At 36.0% G+C, this 18,204-nt stretch overlaps 1 protein-coding gene across 5 annotated transcripts in view; it reads left to right on the top strand.

Moving 5' to 3' along the window:
- The window catches only part of TTC21B (tetratricopeptide repeat domain 21B), a 71,644-nt gene that overhangs the window by 29,579 nt on the left and 23,861 nt on the right, over positions 1–18,204 (top strand). For all 5 annotated transcript variants that reach the window (XR_015724043.1, XM_045780549.2, XM_045780535.2 and 2 more), the window contains exons 14-20: positions 957–1,181; positions 2,710–2,948; positions 4,309–4,381; positions 4,859–4,969; positions 5,692–5,830; positions 9,827–9,933; positions 16,076–16,264. Coding sequence is in view for 4 of the 5 variants with exons in the window: in XM_045780549.2 (XP_045636505.1) it covers positions 957–1,181; positions 2,710–2,948; positions 4,309–4,381; positions 4,859–4,969; positions 5,692–5,830; positions 9,827–9,933; positions 16,076–16,264 (1,083 nt within the window). In the remaining variant the exon portion in view is untranslated. The remainder of the gene's footprint in view (positions 1–956; positions 1,182–2,709; positions 2,949–4,308; positions 4,382–4,858; positions 4,970–5,691; positions 5,831–9,826; positions 9,934–16,075; positions 16,265–18,204) is intronic.

The following is an 18,204-nucleotide window of genomic DNA, read 5'->3' as shown; positions in this document are numbered from 1 at the left end:
GTGTTACATCCCATAACCCTAAGCATTAGGGAAAATCATAGGTTCAGGGCTTCCTGAACTACCTGGAGTCATAGAGAAGCTCCTCAGACTTTTGCTTTGGTTCACAGGGTCTTAAACCCTATTATGTAAGGACCCTTCAGTGGACTGGAGAATTCAGGGTTTGCAGAAGACAGTGCCTGCTTCTTTGGTCAGTAGTTCTCAAGACTAGTGGTGCATTACCACCCCGGTGCCAGTACCCCATCCCAATGAATCGCAATCTCTTGAGAGAAGAACAGAAGCATGAGTACTTACACAGAGCCCCCAAGAAAATGTGATGCCTAGCTCAGGCTTACAGCCATAGCCTTAAGGATGATTGGAGCCTACCTGGACATTAGATGGCTGCCCCATCACCTCATTCTGGATCATCTCCTTCCTTTGACTGCTTCTTCGATCTTTTTGTCATTTTCTTATTTTTTCTGTATACACTTTTAGTAGCCAAAATAAAAGATAGAAGCTTCATAACTGTGCATTTCAGAGTAGTATCAAAGGGTAAAACCAAGTTTGACTAAAGTGTTCTGAGATTTTTAATCTTAAAATTAAAAAATAAAAGGGAAAAACTGTTTCTAGAAATCTAATGACTTGATATCGGCACTAGAAGTCCCAGATAAATTCCTTTCCTAAAAACTAAATTTCCTAGAATGTATTTGCTAGCCTTCTAGGCTTTTTTTGTATTTTCTCTTCTGTCATGGTAGAAGCCCTTAATCACCTTGTTTGTCATCCAGGAGGATGCTAGGTAGTGACATGTTGCCTGAATTTGATTTAACACAATCAATGATCAGAAAGTTAATAAAAGGACAGAAATAGTCACAGGTGACTGTCCTCAGAGATTCTGTCATTTTAATGTTTGGTGGATTGTAAATTATGTGTCGGCACTGGAAGCACTCCAAGGAAGTATTTCTGAATATTATTTTTTTCAGGTGAGAGAATACCCTTTATATCATTTGATAAAAGCTCAGTCACAAAAGAAAATGGGAGAAATAGCAGAAGCAATTAAAACTCTACATATGGCAATGAGTTTACCAGGAATGAGGAGAACTGGAGCTTCCGCGAAGTCAAAATACAGAAAAACCGAAGTCGATGCAAACCATCGTTTATCAATCTTTCTTGAGTTGGTAGAGGTTCACCGCTTAAATGGAGAACAGGTAAGTCAAGTTTTAATTCAGTGGTTCAGCTCTGGACTTTGTTAGACAAGTGTATATATAAGGAAATGAAAAAGCTGAAATTATTTTCTTGCTCAACTGGTCAAGTTTAGAAAATTTATTTCTCATTACTTTGAACCAAATCATACCCTTTCTGCAAGGCCCTGAAGTTGAACATAATTTGCAGCTGGATGACCTTAGATATCAGTGTTAGCTACCAGGCAGTATAGTAATAGAGTATGTGTATAATACAATACAAGTAATAATATAAATTACTATGTACCGTGAAATGTATTAATATAATATAATGAATATAGTGATATAATGTTCAATGACCTTGGCTACCATGAAAGGTAATAATATAACATGGTTATCATTCTGTGAACTCCTGAAAGGAGTCCCATACACGCACACACACGTGTCCACGCACACACAAGTACAACCGGGATCAAATGAAAGTACCAACCTCAAATTCTAATGGTTGAGAAAATGAAAGAACCACTTGATGAATACAGCTTTGGTAAATTCATAGGATGATCATGAAATCAAACTTAATACCTATAATCATAAATAGAAAGCAAGCAAGTGTGCACTTTTGAGAGAAGAGTTAAGGCCTTGTAGAAAATGAGGAACTTAACATCATTTATATCTGTTTTTCAGATCGCAACAGTTGCCCATCAGTTATTTTCATCTTTAGTAGAAATTAAGAAGGCTGTGTCTAGATACTTGCCAAATCTCAAAATAATTTCTGTTTCACTAATACATTAACCTAAATATATATTTAAGAACCAATTCTACATAGATAGTTGATTCCAAAATGCACTATTTTTTTCACATGTTAACATCTCTGAAATCAAAATGTCTTATCTCTCAAGTTGAGATGAATCCTAAAATAAATGACATTTTAGATTCATTGAGGTACGGATTTGGAACTGAGGTAATGTATTCAGCTGAGGCATAACAGAGATGAGGTCCTGGCATAGGGAATAAAGTAATCTGCGAGTTAACGAAGAGCCATTTGGTGCAGGCGAGGATTGTGGACTGGATCCTATCAAGGAGGCAGTAATGAGCATGGCTAAGAGTTTAGGCTCCTGGGTCAGGCTGCCTGAGTTTGGGTTCAGAGTCTGTCATTTGTTAACTTAACTCTCCGGATTTCACTTTCCTTCCTGCAACGTGGGGATAATGAAAGTAACTACCTCAGAGGATTTCTATGAGAATTAAAAGTGTGCATATGATGCTGGATGCAAAGTAAATGCTTAGTAAATTGCCGTAGCAGCAGCTCCCGTGTAGCAACCGCCATTGTCCTAGTCATGAAAACACTTTTCAGCTAACAATTACTTATACAGTCATCTGAATTTGATCTCTGGGTTAGTTTTAAATTTTTGTACTTTTCAAAAAATCTGTCAGTATTTCGTGAAGATCCTAACTATGCTAGCATTTACTGTTCATTCTGGATTAGGAGACAGTCTTCATTTCTAATGTAATTTGTTGAATATTTTGAAAGAGTCTTATTTTAACTTCATCTTTACAGCACGAGGCAGCTAAAGTTTTACAAGATGCCATCCATGAATTTTCTGGGACGTCTGAAGAATTACGTGTTACCATTGCTAACGCAGACCTAGCTCTGGCCCAGGGAGATGTGGAACGTGCTCTAAGCATGCTTCGGAACGTCACAGCTGAGCAGCCTTATTTCATCGAGGCCAAAGAGAAAATGGCAGATATTTATCTGAAGCACAGAAAAGAGAAAATGTTATATATTACTTGTTATAGGTAAATGGTTATTTCAACTCATTGTATTTTGACACACTTACTTCTCAAAATTAATCCCCAAATTTCTTTTTTTTCTTTCTTTTAACTGCTTTATGGTGTAGACCCCTTCCTCCAACCACAATCACAATAACAAAGTAACTCACTCTCCCTAAGACATAGACCATAGTGATTATGATTATTTCAACCTGTGGATTACTCTAGAGTCTTAGCTGTCCTCCTTCATTAGATGTGATTTCTAGACCTTCAATCTTCCTGTTGGGGATGGACAAGAGCAACAGTTACATGTATTCTAATAGCTTGAGAAAGCTGTGTAATGTAACAACAATTTGGGCCATTTTTAATGCTCAGCATAATAGCTCTAGCAATAGACACCACACCAAGGTATGGATTACAGAGTCTCCTTGTTGAAAGTCCAGGGACTTTAAAGATTATGTCATACGCTGGTGCCCTTAGGAGTTATTGGGATACACACATTCATGCACGTGCGTGTGCATGTGTATACACACAGACATACACACACACGGGTTGCTCTTACTTTTCTCCCCAAACAAAAAGATAAACATACAAGCACACATGTCATGTGAGAGAAAATCAACAGTTTTATCTGTTGAGAACATAGCAACATGTTGATGAGTTCAGTCATTGGTTCATCTATATTACGTAAATATCCAAACTCGGAGCGCTGTTCAGGTTCTTTGTAGGTGCGGAGTGATTCAGAGAAACTGAGCAGCATCCCCTGTATAGACGGAGGAACCGGAGGTCCTAGATCGTATTTCCTATGACATTTCCAAAAGATCAGCACCTAACTGTCATGTCTCATGATGGGACAGTATTTTAAAATAGGGCTGCTTTGTTTTGGATGCTCTATAATATCGTAGTTAAAATCATAGGCTTTATTTCAGGCGAATCTGACACATTAGTTGTAGACTTCAGTTCTTCAGCATCTACAGAATTATACTCTCAAATAGTTTTTGGACCACTTGGATGAGAAACCATACGTTGCAATAGCATCACATCATATTTTTGTGCCTTCACTCCCACATCATTTCAGAATTAAAGATAACAAAACCTATTTCTGTATAATGAGAATTGGTATGTTTACTGTCTGCCTGTACTCTTATTACCTGCACTTCAGGAAATGGAAAGATTGAATGAAAAAAAAAGGTCGCTCTAGCATAAACAATCTGGATGTGGGTATGGGTGGGTTGTTTCTACTTTTACAGGGTTACACTGTTGGAAATGTAGAAGGTACTCTGAAGGCGGTTGGTTAATTGAAATAAGTGAGCTTACCTTTTATTTAGTTGGTCTAGAAGAAGATGTTTGTATTCAGTATACTAAACAGAGTTGGTCTGATTTCTAGAGAAATTGCTGAGAGAATGCCCAGCCCTCGTTCTTTTCTTCTCCTTGGTGATGCATACATGAATATACAAGAGGTAAAGCTTCTGATGCTACTGAACTCAGATTTTTTTTAAAAACGGTAAAACTCTTTTTTGTGTTTAGCTTCATATTCTCTAAAAAGGAACTTTTAAGTGTTATTTAATATTTGACAATCCAGTCATCACAGTAAAAAGGAGATAGCTATTACAATAAAAAAGTTGCTTTCAAAATGAGATCCAGTAACTCAGCACTATCATTTGAAACAGAGCTGGGACCAGAAGCAAGTTAAGAGTCTCTTTGAAGTGGAAGAAGGAAGAGAGCTACTGGCCAAAATCGTGTTTACTAATGAGTTACACCTGACACTAGTGACTGTCACCTCTCTGACATTGTTAAGGTTTCTAGACTTAAGTACGTGCTTTATTAGTCTCACTGACTACTCCAGGTGTAGAGCATAATTATAGAAATGTTGCCCTCTAATGGGATCCAGCTAAGCTGTTTCTTCATTGCTTATTTTTTGTATCTGCCAACATTAGCCCGAAGAGGCCATAGTAGCATATGAACAAGCTTTAAATCAGAATCCCAAAGATGGCACACTGGCATGCAAAATTGGAAAGGCACTTGTCAAAACTCACAACTATTCGAAGGTAAGTACTTTATCTTTTTGAAATTTGTCTATTGGATTAAATGTTTCAAACCCTGCTCTATGAGAAGTCTTTAGCAAGCACTGTTTCTGTCTTGATGCTTGTAAACTCCAAATTTATATTCACAAAACTGGAATTTATGTTAAGGACTTTCTCAGTGTCTCTTCATCACTGCATTTTGCCAAGACTGGACCCTAAAGTTTCCTTCTGGTTTTGTCTTGCATCTAAACCCTGCAACCAATCAATTGCGAATAAGTTGCTGTGGTTACATCTTTTTCATTATATGACAAAGCATAATAGGTGTCCTTTCTGTTAACCAATTTTGGTAAGCTGTGTGCTTTTTTTTTTTCTCCCTCTAGTAGGGATAATGGATTTTCCTTTAGTTGTTATATTCTTGTTCTGTTCCTGGTAACTACTGAACATTTATACAACCACCAGCAGAGTATTTGCATTCCCTGAAGTTTACTGGCCTCAAATAAAACTGGTAAAAACAGTTTCACCAAGCACGTTTCGTTAGCTGCTTTTCATAAGAAATGCTAGTTGCCTTGTCTGATGTTTGATTGTCTAAGAAAAATGGCATATTTAACTGATAGGCAGGTATATGCCTATGCTTCTCCTAGGTTATTTCCAATTTATATATGCTTTAAGTCTGTAATATATAAAATATATACGCTTAACACCATTCTCATTGCCTTATTTTCCTAACTAAAACACATTTTGTTTAGGCAATCACTTATTATGAAGCTGCTCTGAAAAGTGGACAACAAAATTATCTTTGCTATGACCTGGCTGAGCTTTTATTAAAATTGAAATGGTATGACAAAGCAGAAAAAGTTCTTCAGCATGCTCTAGCTCATGAACCTGGTATGAAAGTCTTTCTGATTTGAAAAAAAAGTATAACATACCTGATATGTCGAATGTTTTATTTTTATATTATATAAATGTTTATTTGTATCCTCAGCATTATATATGTGAGGTTGATTATTTCATTTGTGAGCATGTCACTCTACTAAAATAAGATATTGGAATAATAACAGATTTATGAAACAGCTAGTTGTGTTATAGAAAGAGACTTTACTTTCCAAAATGATATAAAGGGAGTTTCCTTTACATTACAACTACATCTGATGTTTTTACACATAAACATTTTTATAATCTTTACTCCTCTTTTAAGTTTTTTTTAAAAATTCAACACTCTAAAAGAATATAATGTGTAAGTCTCCAATATCTCCTGTGAATTCTACTTGCCCTGTTCTTAAACTACCTCCCTAGAAGTAACCATTTTTGTGTTTTAGTGTATATGTAAACATGTAAGTGTAATAAGCATCATTTCTCTTTTCAATTGGATTGTTCTTCCCATCCTGTGATTTTTTTTTTTCCACAGCATGTGTGCCAGATATACTTTGATGTTAGTTCGTTCATATGATTCTAATGGCATCATAATATCCTATAACTCCATAGTTTTTTGTTTTTATAACTCCGTAGTTTTTTTAAACTTTCCTCAGTTATTGGGCATTTAGTTGGCTTTCCATTCTTTTGATATTCATAAACTACGTTACAGTAAATATCCTTGTATCTCATTAATTGGTATACACTTGCTTCTAAATGTGATATGGTATGGAAACTGGCCAAATTACAAATTTGGTAGCTTTCTCCTGTGATCAAAGAAATGACCCATTTCTGTTGTATTGGTTACCTTTCATCATCCCTACTAACTCCAACTCACCAATCAGGTTCCATCTCTGAGGAAGCACAGTGGATACATGCGTTCATGATTACATTGTTTCTAGAAACAAGTTCTGAAAAATGGGTCTTCTCAGACCCTTCTGGCCCACTTTGAACTACAGAGAGGATACTGACACGGTGATCTCAAATAAACTCTTTGCTTCCTCCCCCCTTCCCCCCCCCAAAAAAACACTACATGCATTGAAAACATAACTGGATACTATAAATTGCCTTCTTATAATTTGTACAAATTTGCTTTTTAAAGATCTTTATTTTAAATTAAAATCTAGAGCTTACTCATTGCCAAAATTTAAAGATTACAGAAGTGAATGCAAGTTGTGTTCTCCCACTCTTCAGAGAAAACCACGTTTACCTTGTGTATTATCCTAATTAGTGTCCCCACCATGCCTCTTTGTCTCTCTCTCATATTACATTCCACATTTTTCCTACCAAGGTGGGTCATATTGCACTGCACATCTGCAGTAGGCATTTTTCACTTAGTAGCTTCTCTCCATGTTGGTAAACGTAGTTCTTCTTTATTTTCTTTAGCATGGGTATTCGATGTGATGATATTATAATTTATTTGATAAGTCCCTATTGATAGACATTTAGATTAAAGAAAAGTTGGAGACAGTACTGAGACCGGGTCCTTGTTTATATACCTCTCTGTGCTTCCCAGAATTGAGTCATGCCTCATGGTTCTTTTTTAAGGCCAAAAATGTCCCATCATTGTGTAGTATCAGAGAGGGGGAAAAGCATTTTAATTTGCATTTCTTTGGTGATTGATAAGGCTAGGCATCACTTTATGTCTGTAGATGACATTTTCTTCTGGGATGTTTTTGTTCATATCCTTTGTCTTTGACCCTGAACCTCTGATTCATCATCTGTCACCTGTTACTCATTTGCAGATGTTTTCTCCCAGCCTATCCCTTTTTTTGTTTTTTCCATTGAATTTGTTTATCATTTCCTTGGTCAAATAGAATATTTAATTATTATATACACTAGTCTTTTCTTTTTTTTGAGTCCTGAATTTCCTATCATGCTCAGAAAAACTTCCCTTATCCTACATTGTAAAATATTCTTTTGTATATTTCTGGAATTTTTATAGAACTTTAATCTATGTGCTTTAATCCACATACAGTTTTTACTATATAGTTTCCCACATGGAGAACAATTTTATTTCAGTGCCATTTATTGAGATGCAACCTTTACCACTTGATAAACTTATTTATATGTATGACTGATTCTGGGAATCTTCATTTTCTTGCCCTGAGTTATTTTGCTTTTGCCAGTGTCCTATCCACTGTAAATGTCTTCGGATACATGATCAGGTCAGCCCACTTAAGTTTTCTGGTGTTTTCAAAGTGCTATTTTAATTTAGCTTTGACGAAGTTGGTGTTTAAATTCTTCTAATTTTGGATGCATTTACTATATAAAGTGTTATTAGTTCCATAAAAATATTTGCATGGGTTTGTCAGACCTTGCTTGAAACACTACAGATGGCCTTACATGTGCATATGCAGTTTTGAAAAGGGCGTAAAAGACGAGAGATTCAAGTAGCATATTCTACTTATATGGGTGTTAAGTTTATTACATTTATGTAATATAAATGCTGTCATATAATATTTGTTGAGCATTTCATTACATATTATTTCTTTAATGTCCACATTTGTTTCTGAGGTTATTATAATTATCCCCATCTCTAAATTAGCAATCTAAGGCTCAGTTTTCTTGACATATCCACCTTCACCTAGATGAAGTGCACCAGGGTTCTAATAAGCATCTTAAACTTGGTATGTCTAGCTGGAATTCCTTGTCTCCCTCCTCACATCTGTTCTGCATGCAGCCTTCTTCATCTCAATAACAGCTTCATCCCTCTTGGCCATTGCTGAAAGCCCAATCCTAGCCGTCACCCTTGTCCCTGACCATAGGAAATCCTGTTGAGTCTGCCTTGTGAATATATTCAGAACCCCACTCTGTCTCACAAGTTCCACAGCTGTCCCCTTGTACTAGCCGCCATCGTCTCAAGTGGATTCTGGCAGTGACCTCCCAGCTGGTCTCCCTAGTCCTACTTCAGCCCCACACCCCTGCTGTAGCCTCTCCCAACAGCAGCAGCATTGAGCCTTTTAAACAGAGTAGGTCTGCTCTTGTCTGCTCAAGCTCGCTGCCGTCTCCCATTTCCCTCAGAGTTAGGCTGAAGTCTTCACAGTGGAGTATGGAATCCTTCTCATGTGCGAGACATTGCTCCTCTGAGCCACTGTGACAGTCCCCTTGTTCCTTGTGCCATCTCACAGTTTCTCTTACCTGTAAAGTAGCAATAACAAAATGTGCCCCCCCTGAGACTTTAAAGAAACAATATGTATAAACCACTTTGATACATACATGGCACAGACCATGCGCTTGATAGATAGTGGAAGAAACATATTTTTGTTATTTATCTAGGGTTCTTTTATTGCTCTTAAATCACAAAATAATAATACCAAGTATTTAAATAGCACTTACCATGTACTAGACTATTTTAATTGCATATGCAAACTTGTTTCATAACTTATGAACTTTCTAAATTTTACACAACCCTATGAGATAGGTACTATTGTTTCCTCTATTTTACAGATGAAAGAGAAGCACAAAATGGATAAGTACCTTGTTCAAGGTTAAATAGCTAGTAAGTGAGAAGGCCTAGATTTGAAACTAGACAGATTGCCATCAAAGTCAGTGCTCTTAAGGACTATACTTCATCGCTTATCAAGTATCTATTATTTTAAAGACAGCAGTTATCTTCTTAACTGCCTGAAGCAACTAGTCTATATTATTTTTTAATGACTTCAATAAACAAAGATGTTTACAGACTTCAAAATGAACATTGAAATTCTTAAGTGTGTTATGTTGTTATCTCTTAATATATGTTTAAGAAAAACCTTATTGTTATCCAGTTCTTTAACTTTTCTTCCAGCTAGTTTTCATACTAAATTTTTTTTTTTTAATTTGGCCATCCTTCAGTTAACTGACTGAAAGTTTTTCAACTTTATTCACTATTGTTCAAAATCATTCTTTCTATAGACCAGTTTCAAAACTTGTAGAAAAATGTAAACATTCATTAAAATGAATATCTGTTTCCAATATCTTCTCTCATAGTAAACGAACTATCCGCTCTCATGGAAGATGGACGTTCTCATGTTCTTCTAGCAAAAGTTTATAGTAAAATGGAAAGACCCGGTGACGCAATCACTTCATTACAACAGGTTAATGCGTTTGCTTGTGAGTGGTTGTGGGATGGGAGGTGGGAGCAGAAGGCTATATGCCACATGTAAGAGGAAGACAGTTTATTTCAGCTCAACTGCCACAGAAAATAAGTCAAAATAGAAATAATGATTGAATGCCAGTGAATTGTACTACTTAAATGTGCTATTGCTAATTAATATAACAATTCAGGCAAGTTGACATTCTCAGTCTTTTATAGCTGGGGAAGCTTGGTTTAATAATTTGTGTAAAGTCACACGAATAGGGTAATAGGCAGGATGTGAACTCATTTTTTTCTCTTTTGCTTATTTATATCTTCCTTAATTTCTCTTAATATTTTGAGGTTTTCTAAGGAGAGGTTTTATATACATTTGCTTAGATGTATTCCTAAGCAACTGATGGATTTTGATGATTTTTTAATTTCTAGTTTGTTAACAGTTTTTTTATAGATGATTTAAATTTTATCTATGGCACTCTGCAGCTATCAAGGTCATCATGTGACTTTTCTCTTATTTTTTTGTTCCCTGTTACTGTGATATATTAAATTGATTGATTTTCAAATGTTAAACCACCCTTATATTTCTTAAATGTCACTTTGTGATTTTTAAAAAGATATTGCTGGAATTTAAAGATACTAGTATTTTGTTCAAAATTTGTATATCTGTGTTCGTAAGGGTTTTTGGATCTCTAAGACTAAGACTGTTTCTTTAATGTTTGGAACAATTCAGAGTTAAAACCATTTGGACCTTGAGGCTTCATTGATGGAAGGTTTTTATTAGTGGATTCAACATTTTTAGAATTCGGACTGATCATTTTTAAACTTCTTAGTTTGAACTGCTGTATTTTTTAATGTTTATTATATCTTCTTATTTTTGAATGTCTGCAAGTGCTATAAAAATGTCTCCTTTTATGGCCCTGATATTGGTGATTTTATCTTATTTTCCTTCTATTAATGATCAATTATGCCAGAAGTTTATTATCTTAATATTTTCAAAGAACTAACTTTTGCCTTTTCTGGCTTCATTAAATGTTTTCCTTTTATCTCATTAATTAGTTTCTTCTACTTTCTTTGGATTTGGTTTGCTGATCTTCGCCTAGCTTATTGAAATAGTATGTTAGTTAATGGATTAGTTAGCCTTAGTTCTGTTCTTATTCACTTAAGGTGATAATTTTTCTCTAAGCATTGCTTTAGCTACCTCGCACAAGTTTATTATTACTCAGTTCATAATATTCTTCCTTTCCACTCTGATTTCTTCTTTAACCCATGGCTTATTTCCAGGCAGTTCTGATTTTCTTGTTATCTTTTTTTTTTTTTTTTTTGGTACCTCTTAATCCCTTTCACCTATTTTGTCCATCCCTCCACCCCCTTCCTTCTGGCAACCACCAGTTTGTTCTTTGTATTTGAGTCCTTGTTATCTTTTGGATATTGATTTGTAATTTAATTCCACTGTGGTCAAAGACATACATTGAACAATTCAATCCTTTGATATTTGTTGAAGCTTGCTCTCTGTCCTATACTATAATCAGTTTTTCATCTTTAATAAAATTTAAAAAGCCATAAAATTCTTCCCAATTGTTAACATTCTCTGCATTCTGATCTCCAAAAAAGATAAATCTTGAGTTGCAGTTCAAACAGAAACGTATACATGTAATCATAGTTTTTGGTATTTTAAGCTCATTTATTCAGGAACCATTTATTGGGCCTAATCCCCACATTATAGGACTTTAGGAGTTCTATCATAGTATTTTTGCATCATTGCTAAACATTTTAGGCAGTGGCAGACTGCTACATTTAGGGAAACCACAAGTCTTACTAATTTTACTTTCTAAACACTTCAGATTTCTGAAATAACTCCACATTTTTCCACCTCTGTCAACTCTGTCACCTTTTAGTCCTGTCCAGCATTATCTCCTCCAGTAGCCTCCTAACTGATCCCTGTCCTCTTTCAATCTTGTTTCATTCCAGTTGGTTCTCCACAACACCAGCATAGTCAGTCTGAAAGGCAGACCTGATCTTGTTACTCCATTGCTTATAAACATGTAGTAGTAACTCCTCTGTAGAATAAAAAGCAAATTATTTAACAGACTTACCTGATGTAAATTTTCTCTGTATGTCTAGCCATTTTTCCTTCTGATTCTTTGGTCAAGCAATAGTATCCCTTACCTTCTTTCCTTCACCTGTAATTCCTAACATCTGTATTCCAGTTCCATCTTCTCTCTTTCTCCCAAACTCACATGGGTGTAACTACCAGTAAGTAATTCTTTAAATCTCACTTCACCTCCAAGACTAGGTTAGGTCTCATATTATGTACTCCCATGGGTAGTGGTATTTCCCAGTCATAAAACTCCTCACTATTTTCTGTAATTATTTTATTGTCTTTCTGCTGAGATTAAAATTTCCATGAGTATAGGTGTAGTCCCATGTTTTGTGACCCTAGCAAATGCTTGCCTCATTAGTTTTCTGTGCTGTGTAACAAATTACCACAAATTTTAGTCAATGAAAACAATACACATATTTATTTTTTCAGTTTCTGTGGGTCCGTATTCTGGGCACATTTTACCTGGGTCCTCTACAAGGTGTCAAGATAGTCAAGGTGTGGCCAGGGCTGGGTTCTCATCTAGAGACTTGTCTGGTAGAGGATCTACTTCCAAGATTACATAGGTTATTAGCAGAATTCATTTCCTCAAGGCTGTAAGACTTAGGGCTCCAGCTTCTTGTTTGCTTCTTGTTGCAGATCCTAGAGGTTCTCACACCCTAGAGGTTCGCTAGCGCCTTGCTTGATAGTCCAGCTAATATGACTACTTAGTTCTTCAAAGCCAGCAAGGGAGAAAGGCTGTAGAATGAGTCTGCTAACAAGACAGTCTCACGTGATGTAATCTTGGGAGTGACATTCCATCATATTTGCCATATTCTATTGGTTACAAGCAAGTTATAGGTCGCACCTCACGCAAAGAGGGGTGATTATACAAGGGAGTGAAGACCAAGAGGTGAGGATCATGGGAGTTATCTTAAAATCTGTCCACCATTATAGGTGCTTGAAATTTTAGTTGAATGACTAAAAGGAAACCATACATTATTTTAATTTTTTAATTGCAGGAAAAATTACAGGGAAAAAAATCACTTTTTGACATATTAAATTAACTATCTTTTCTGTGAAAATAAAATATAAATAAATCAGATATAAACAACCCATATACCATAAAACACTAACAATTTTATGACTTTCTAACTTTATATAGTTCTAAATAATATGAACAGATTATTTTTGCTTCTTTCGCTTAACATTCATTTGTGTGGATTTTTCCATTATGTCTGTATAGATCCGTTTACTCTTTGTTAAATAAATGCATGAATGCATTAGTGGATGTTTATCTATAACTCAAAGTTAAATTTTGTGAAGGCCTAAAATATAGGATTTCTCTGTCACTTATAATTCATCATATAAAAAGTAATGTGATATTCTGATTTTTTTTTAAAAAGATTTTATTTATGGGGCGTCTGAGTGGCTCAGTTGGTGAAGCCTCTGCCTTCAGCTCAGGTCATGATCCCAGGGTCCTGGGATCGAGTCCCAAATCGGACTCCCTGCTCATTGGGGAGCCTGCTTCTCTCTCTGCCCTCCCCCCATTCTCTCTCTCACAAAAATAAATAAAAATATTTAAAAATTTTTAAATTTATTTTACACAGTGAGAGAGAGAAAGAAAGAGAGCGCACAAGTAGGCAGAGTGGTAGGTAGGCAGAGGGAGAATCAGGCTTCCTGCTGAGCAGAGGGCAGGATGCAGGGCTCGATCCCAGGACCCTGGGATCATGACCAGAGCCGAGGGCAGATGCTTAACTGACTGAGCCACCCAGGCACCCCTGATATTCTGATTTTATTGGTATATTTTATTTCAGTGTGATCTTCTGTAAGATATGTATACAATAAAACTATTGAAATAGAAAGGAAAAATTAAGAAGTCTATGGAGTAAGATGCTTACACTTCATTTTACCCAAGGATTTTAAGGAATTTACAAAATAAGGGGGAGAGAAAAGTAAATGCATTGAAAATCAACGTTAACATAGTTTTGTAACAGATAATTAAATTTAGTTCTGATCTTTCTGGAATCCAAGGAAAAACATAGGCAATGGTATCAATTCTTTAAGAAAATTTTATTCTGTGTGAAAATGTTTTGTAATGATCATTGTATGTACTTATAATAATTGAGCATTCTTTTATGAAATGCCTTTAATAAGAAATGCAAAGAATTTTTGCTCAAAAAATCTGCTCTGATTATTTACCTTTAAGAAAATGCAAAGCATAGGGGCGCCTGGGTGGCTCAGTCGGTTAAGCGTCTGCCTTTAGCTCGAGTCATGGTCTCGGTCATGGGATTGAGCCCCACGTTGGGCTCCCTGCTCAGTGGGAGCTTCCTTCTCCCTCTGCTTCTCCCCCAACTCATGCTTGCTCTCTCTTTCTCTATCCCTTTCAAATAAATAAAATCTTTTTTTAAAAAAGAAAAAATGCAAAGAATCACAAAATCTAACTTATAAATGTGTTTCTCTAGGAAGTTAAGCTAATGAGGTCTTATCTGATTTTGTAGAGATTTAGTTGATGCAGAGATAAAAATTAGACTATCCGGAGAATGAATTGTATATCTTTTAGATCTAGGGTGGCCGTAGAATTTATCATTCAAGTCAAAATACTTTTGAAAGGGAAGAAGGCAGAATTAATAATTAAGGTGGCACAACACGTATAAAAGGTACTGTGAAACGGAAAGCTACTATCACGCTATTTAGACCAGTTGTTTCAGAGTTTTTTGTCTGAGTGTGTGTGCACCTGTGTGCAAAACCATGCACACCAATATTTACATAAAAAAACATGAAATACGCAAATGTACACATATCTCTGTATTTAAATAAAGACACATTAATATAACCAAAATAAAAGTTTCATGAAACAGTATTAACCTTTACCACATGCTACATACACCATTATTTTCTAATCTTTCCTCTTTCATTTCCAAAAGAATGCTTATTATGATGCCTTAAATTAATTTTATGACCCGTGGTTCTAAAGAATACTCAGCTTTAGACCATCTTCATCAAATACCAGTTGTCAACCAGCATTTTGACAGGAGTCCCCAGAAGGGCTCCCTGTGTGTAGCAGAATGCGTGGCAGATGGTGGGCATTACTCTTTGTTAAATGAATGCATGAATGCATTAGTGGATGTTTATCTATAGCCCAAAGTTAAATTGTATTGTGAAGGCCTAAAACATAGGATTTCTCTGTCACTTACAAAAGGAAGGTCTCAGTGTCTCAGAAATCAAACGTGTAGGTGAAAAGGCTGACACTCTTCCCGTTTAGCAGCGTACTCTACATTCTTACCTGGAGGGAGAGCCCTGCCTCTTTCCTGGGTATCTGTGCGTAGCATTGGACCTCATATACACACCGTCAATTTGATTAGTCATTTCCCTGTCCGTAGACATTTGAGTGGCTTTCAGATTTCTGGGTTTTTGTTGTTATTTCTTTTCTTCTTCTTACAGCAAATAACAGAGATTGTTTTTTCCTTAAAATAGACAACATGTTTCCTTTTTTCTTCTAAGTAATATCCATAATACCTTCCTAAAAGTGGAACTACTAAGTGCAATAGTCTGGTTAGTTTTATCAAGTTAGCATGTTTTTTTTCTGGAGGGTACTCTCCAGAAAGATTGGACTCATTCGTATGCCATCAGCAATATTTGGTGTACTTGCCCTCTGAAACCTGCCAATATTTGATTTAATGATTTTTAGATTCTAATTTATTAATTTAATAAACATTTTACATTTCCACTTATTTAATTACAGCATCTGGATTCTTTTTCAAATATGTTTCATGGTTAAATTTCCTCCTTCGTGAGCTTTCTGTACATAATCCTTGCAACAGTGGGAAAAGACTCAGTAATTTTCTTATAGTTCGGTTGGAAAGCTACGTGCACGCTGGCACATTTGCAAACAAGCGCATGTGTAAGACCGCAATTAAGACATTTTCTTCGGATCAGACTTTGTTAGATTGAGGGCCAATAATGCTTAAATAGATCTTCTGTACAATTATGCTGTGTGTGAGTTATTGAGAATTGTTTATTTTCTCTTTCTTTTTTAAATTCCTTTTTATCCTTATTTTTTTCCTAGGCTCGAGAGTTACAAGCTCGGGTACTAAAGCGCGTTCAGATGGAACAGCCAGACGCAGCTCCTGCCCAGAAGCACTTGGCGGCTGAAATTTGTGCAGGGATTGCAAAACACTCTGTTGCTCAGCGAGACTATGAAAAGGCAATTAAGTTTTATAGAGAGGCTCTTGTTCATTGTGAAACAGATAATAAGGTCAGTACCTTTATAAAATTTTCACCACCTTTTATTCCAGATGTCATCTGTTACATTGTTGCCCCAAATGTAAAATTCTTACCAGCTGATTTGTAAAAAAAGAAATGTAATAAAAATACAAGCCAAAAAATAAATACCGTTTCTAGAAATTCTTTGAAATACTTATATGATGCCTTAAATTAATAATGTTAGAGTTTAAAAATTATTATGGAACAAGTGATGTAAAGTAAATCTGTAAGCTCTTTGGTTTTGTTGATGTTACTCTGTGTTTTAATAATCACTTTAAAACAATTTCTCAATCTTGAATATCTGGATCTAGACGATTCAGTTCAGTTGACTAAACTGCTGTTGTGTACCCCTGTGTTTCAACTGCTGTTTGGTGCTGGATGGGCAAAAAAAGTGACTAGATTGGATCTCTTACCTCAGGTGGCTCAGCATGAGAATAAACGTAAGGATAATACTGGTATAGAAGACTTCTTTATGGGGGCGCCTGGGTGGCACAGCAGTTAAGCATCTGCCTTCGGCTCAGGGCGTGATCCTGGCGTTCTGGGATCGAGCCCCACATCAGGCTCCTCCGCTATGAGCCTGCTTCTTCCTCTCCCGCTCCTCCTGCTTGTGTTCCCTCTCTCGCTGGCTGTCTCTATCTCTGTCAAATAAATAAATAAAATCTTAAAAAAAAAACCAAAAAAAAAACAAGACTTCTTTATGTCCTCTGGTTATGTAAACTAAAATCCTATTACTCTCTCAGATCTTGATAGATGACTGATTTTTTAAATAAACTTATATATGGCGAAATACTTTTTTTCTTAATTTAAATTCCAGTTAGTTAACATACTGGGTAATATTAGTTATAGGTTTACAATATAGTGATTCAACATTTCCATACATCACCCGGTGCTCATCACAAGTGCCCTCCCTAGTCCCCATCACCTGTTTAACCCATCCCCCCACCCCACCTCCCATCTGGTAACCATCAGTGTGTTCTCAGTGGTTAAGAGTCTTTCTTGGTTTGCCTCTCTCTCTTCTTTTTTTCCTTTGCTTTTTTGTTTTGTTTCTTAAATTCCACGTATGAGTGAAATCATACGGTATTTGTCTTTCTCTGACTGACTTATGTCATGATGTAGAACAAAAGACAGCCATATGTTAGAATTTAAGGCACCCCAGTGTTCATAGCAGCATTGTCCACAATAGCTAAATCGTGGAAGGAGCCGAGATGCCCTTCAACAGATGACTGGATTAAGAAGCTGTGGTCCGTATATACAATGGAATATTACTCAGCCATCAAAAAGAATGATTTCTCAGCATTTGCTGCAACATGGATGGGACTGGAGGAGATAATGCTAAGCGAAATAAGTCAAGCAGAGAAGGACAATTATCATATGGTTTCACTCATTTATGGAACATAAGGGGTGGGAAGATCAGTGGGAGAAGAAAGGAAAGAAGGGGGGGTAAACACAAGGGGGAATGAACCATGAGGGACTATGGACTCTGGGAAACAAACTGGGGGCTTCAGGTGGGTGGGGGAATGGGATAGTCTGGTGATGGATATTAAGGAGGGCACATATTGCATGGTGCACTGGGTGTTATACGCAAGTGATGAATCATGGAACTTTACATCAAAAACTAGGGATGTACTGTATGGTGACGAACATAATATAATAAAAAATATTATTTAAAAAAAGCATGGGTAGTTTAAAAAAATGGAAGTATTTCTGATTGAATACCTAAAAAAAAAAAAAAGAATTTAAGGTTTTAAATTGAATATTTTAAAATGAATACAACTCAGATGTAAGGCAAAAATAACCTTTAAGGCATAACCAAACAGGTACCTTGTTTAGTGGTGGCTAAGGTAGTTGGAAACATGGTTTTAGATCTGAAGCACACCTTAGAATATCTGCCTCAAGCTTTTTATTTTTCAAATGCGAGAACAGGTGTAGAGA

Source organism: Ursus americanus, chromosome 1 (assembly GCF_024610735.1).
Source record: "Ursus americanus isolate L20-20 chromosome 1, mUrsAme1.1.p, whole genome shotgun sequence".
Taxonomy (NCBI): domain Eukaryota; kingdom Metazoa; phylum Chordata; class Mammalia; order Carnivora; family Ursidae; genus Ursus; species Ursus americanus.
The sequence above is the reverse complement of the archived record's forward strand: the minus strand, read 5'-3'. Positions and strand labels throughout refer to the sequence as shown.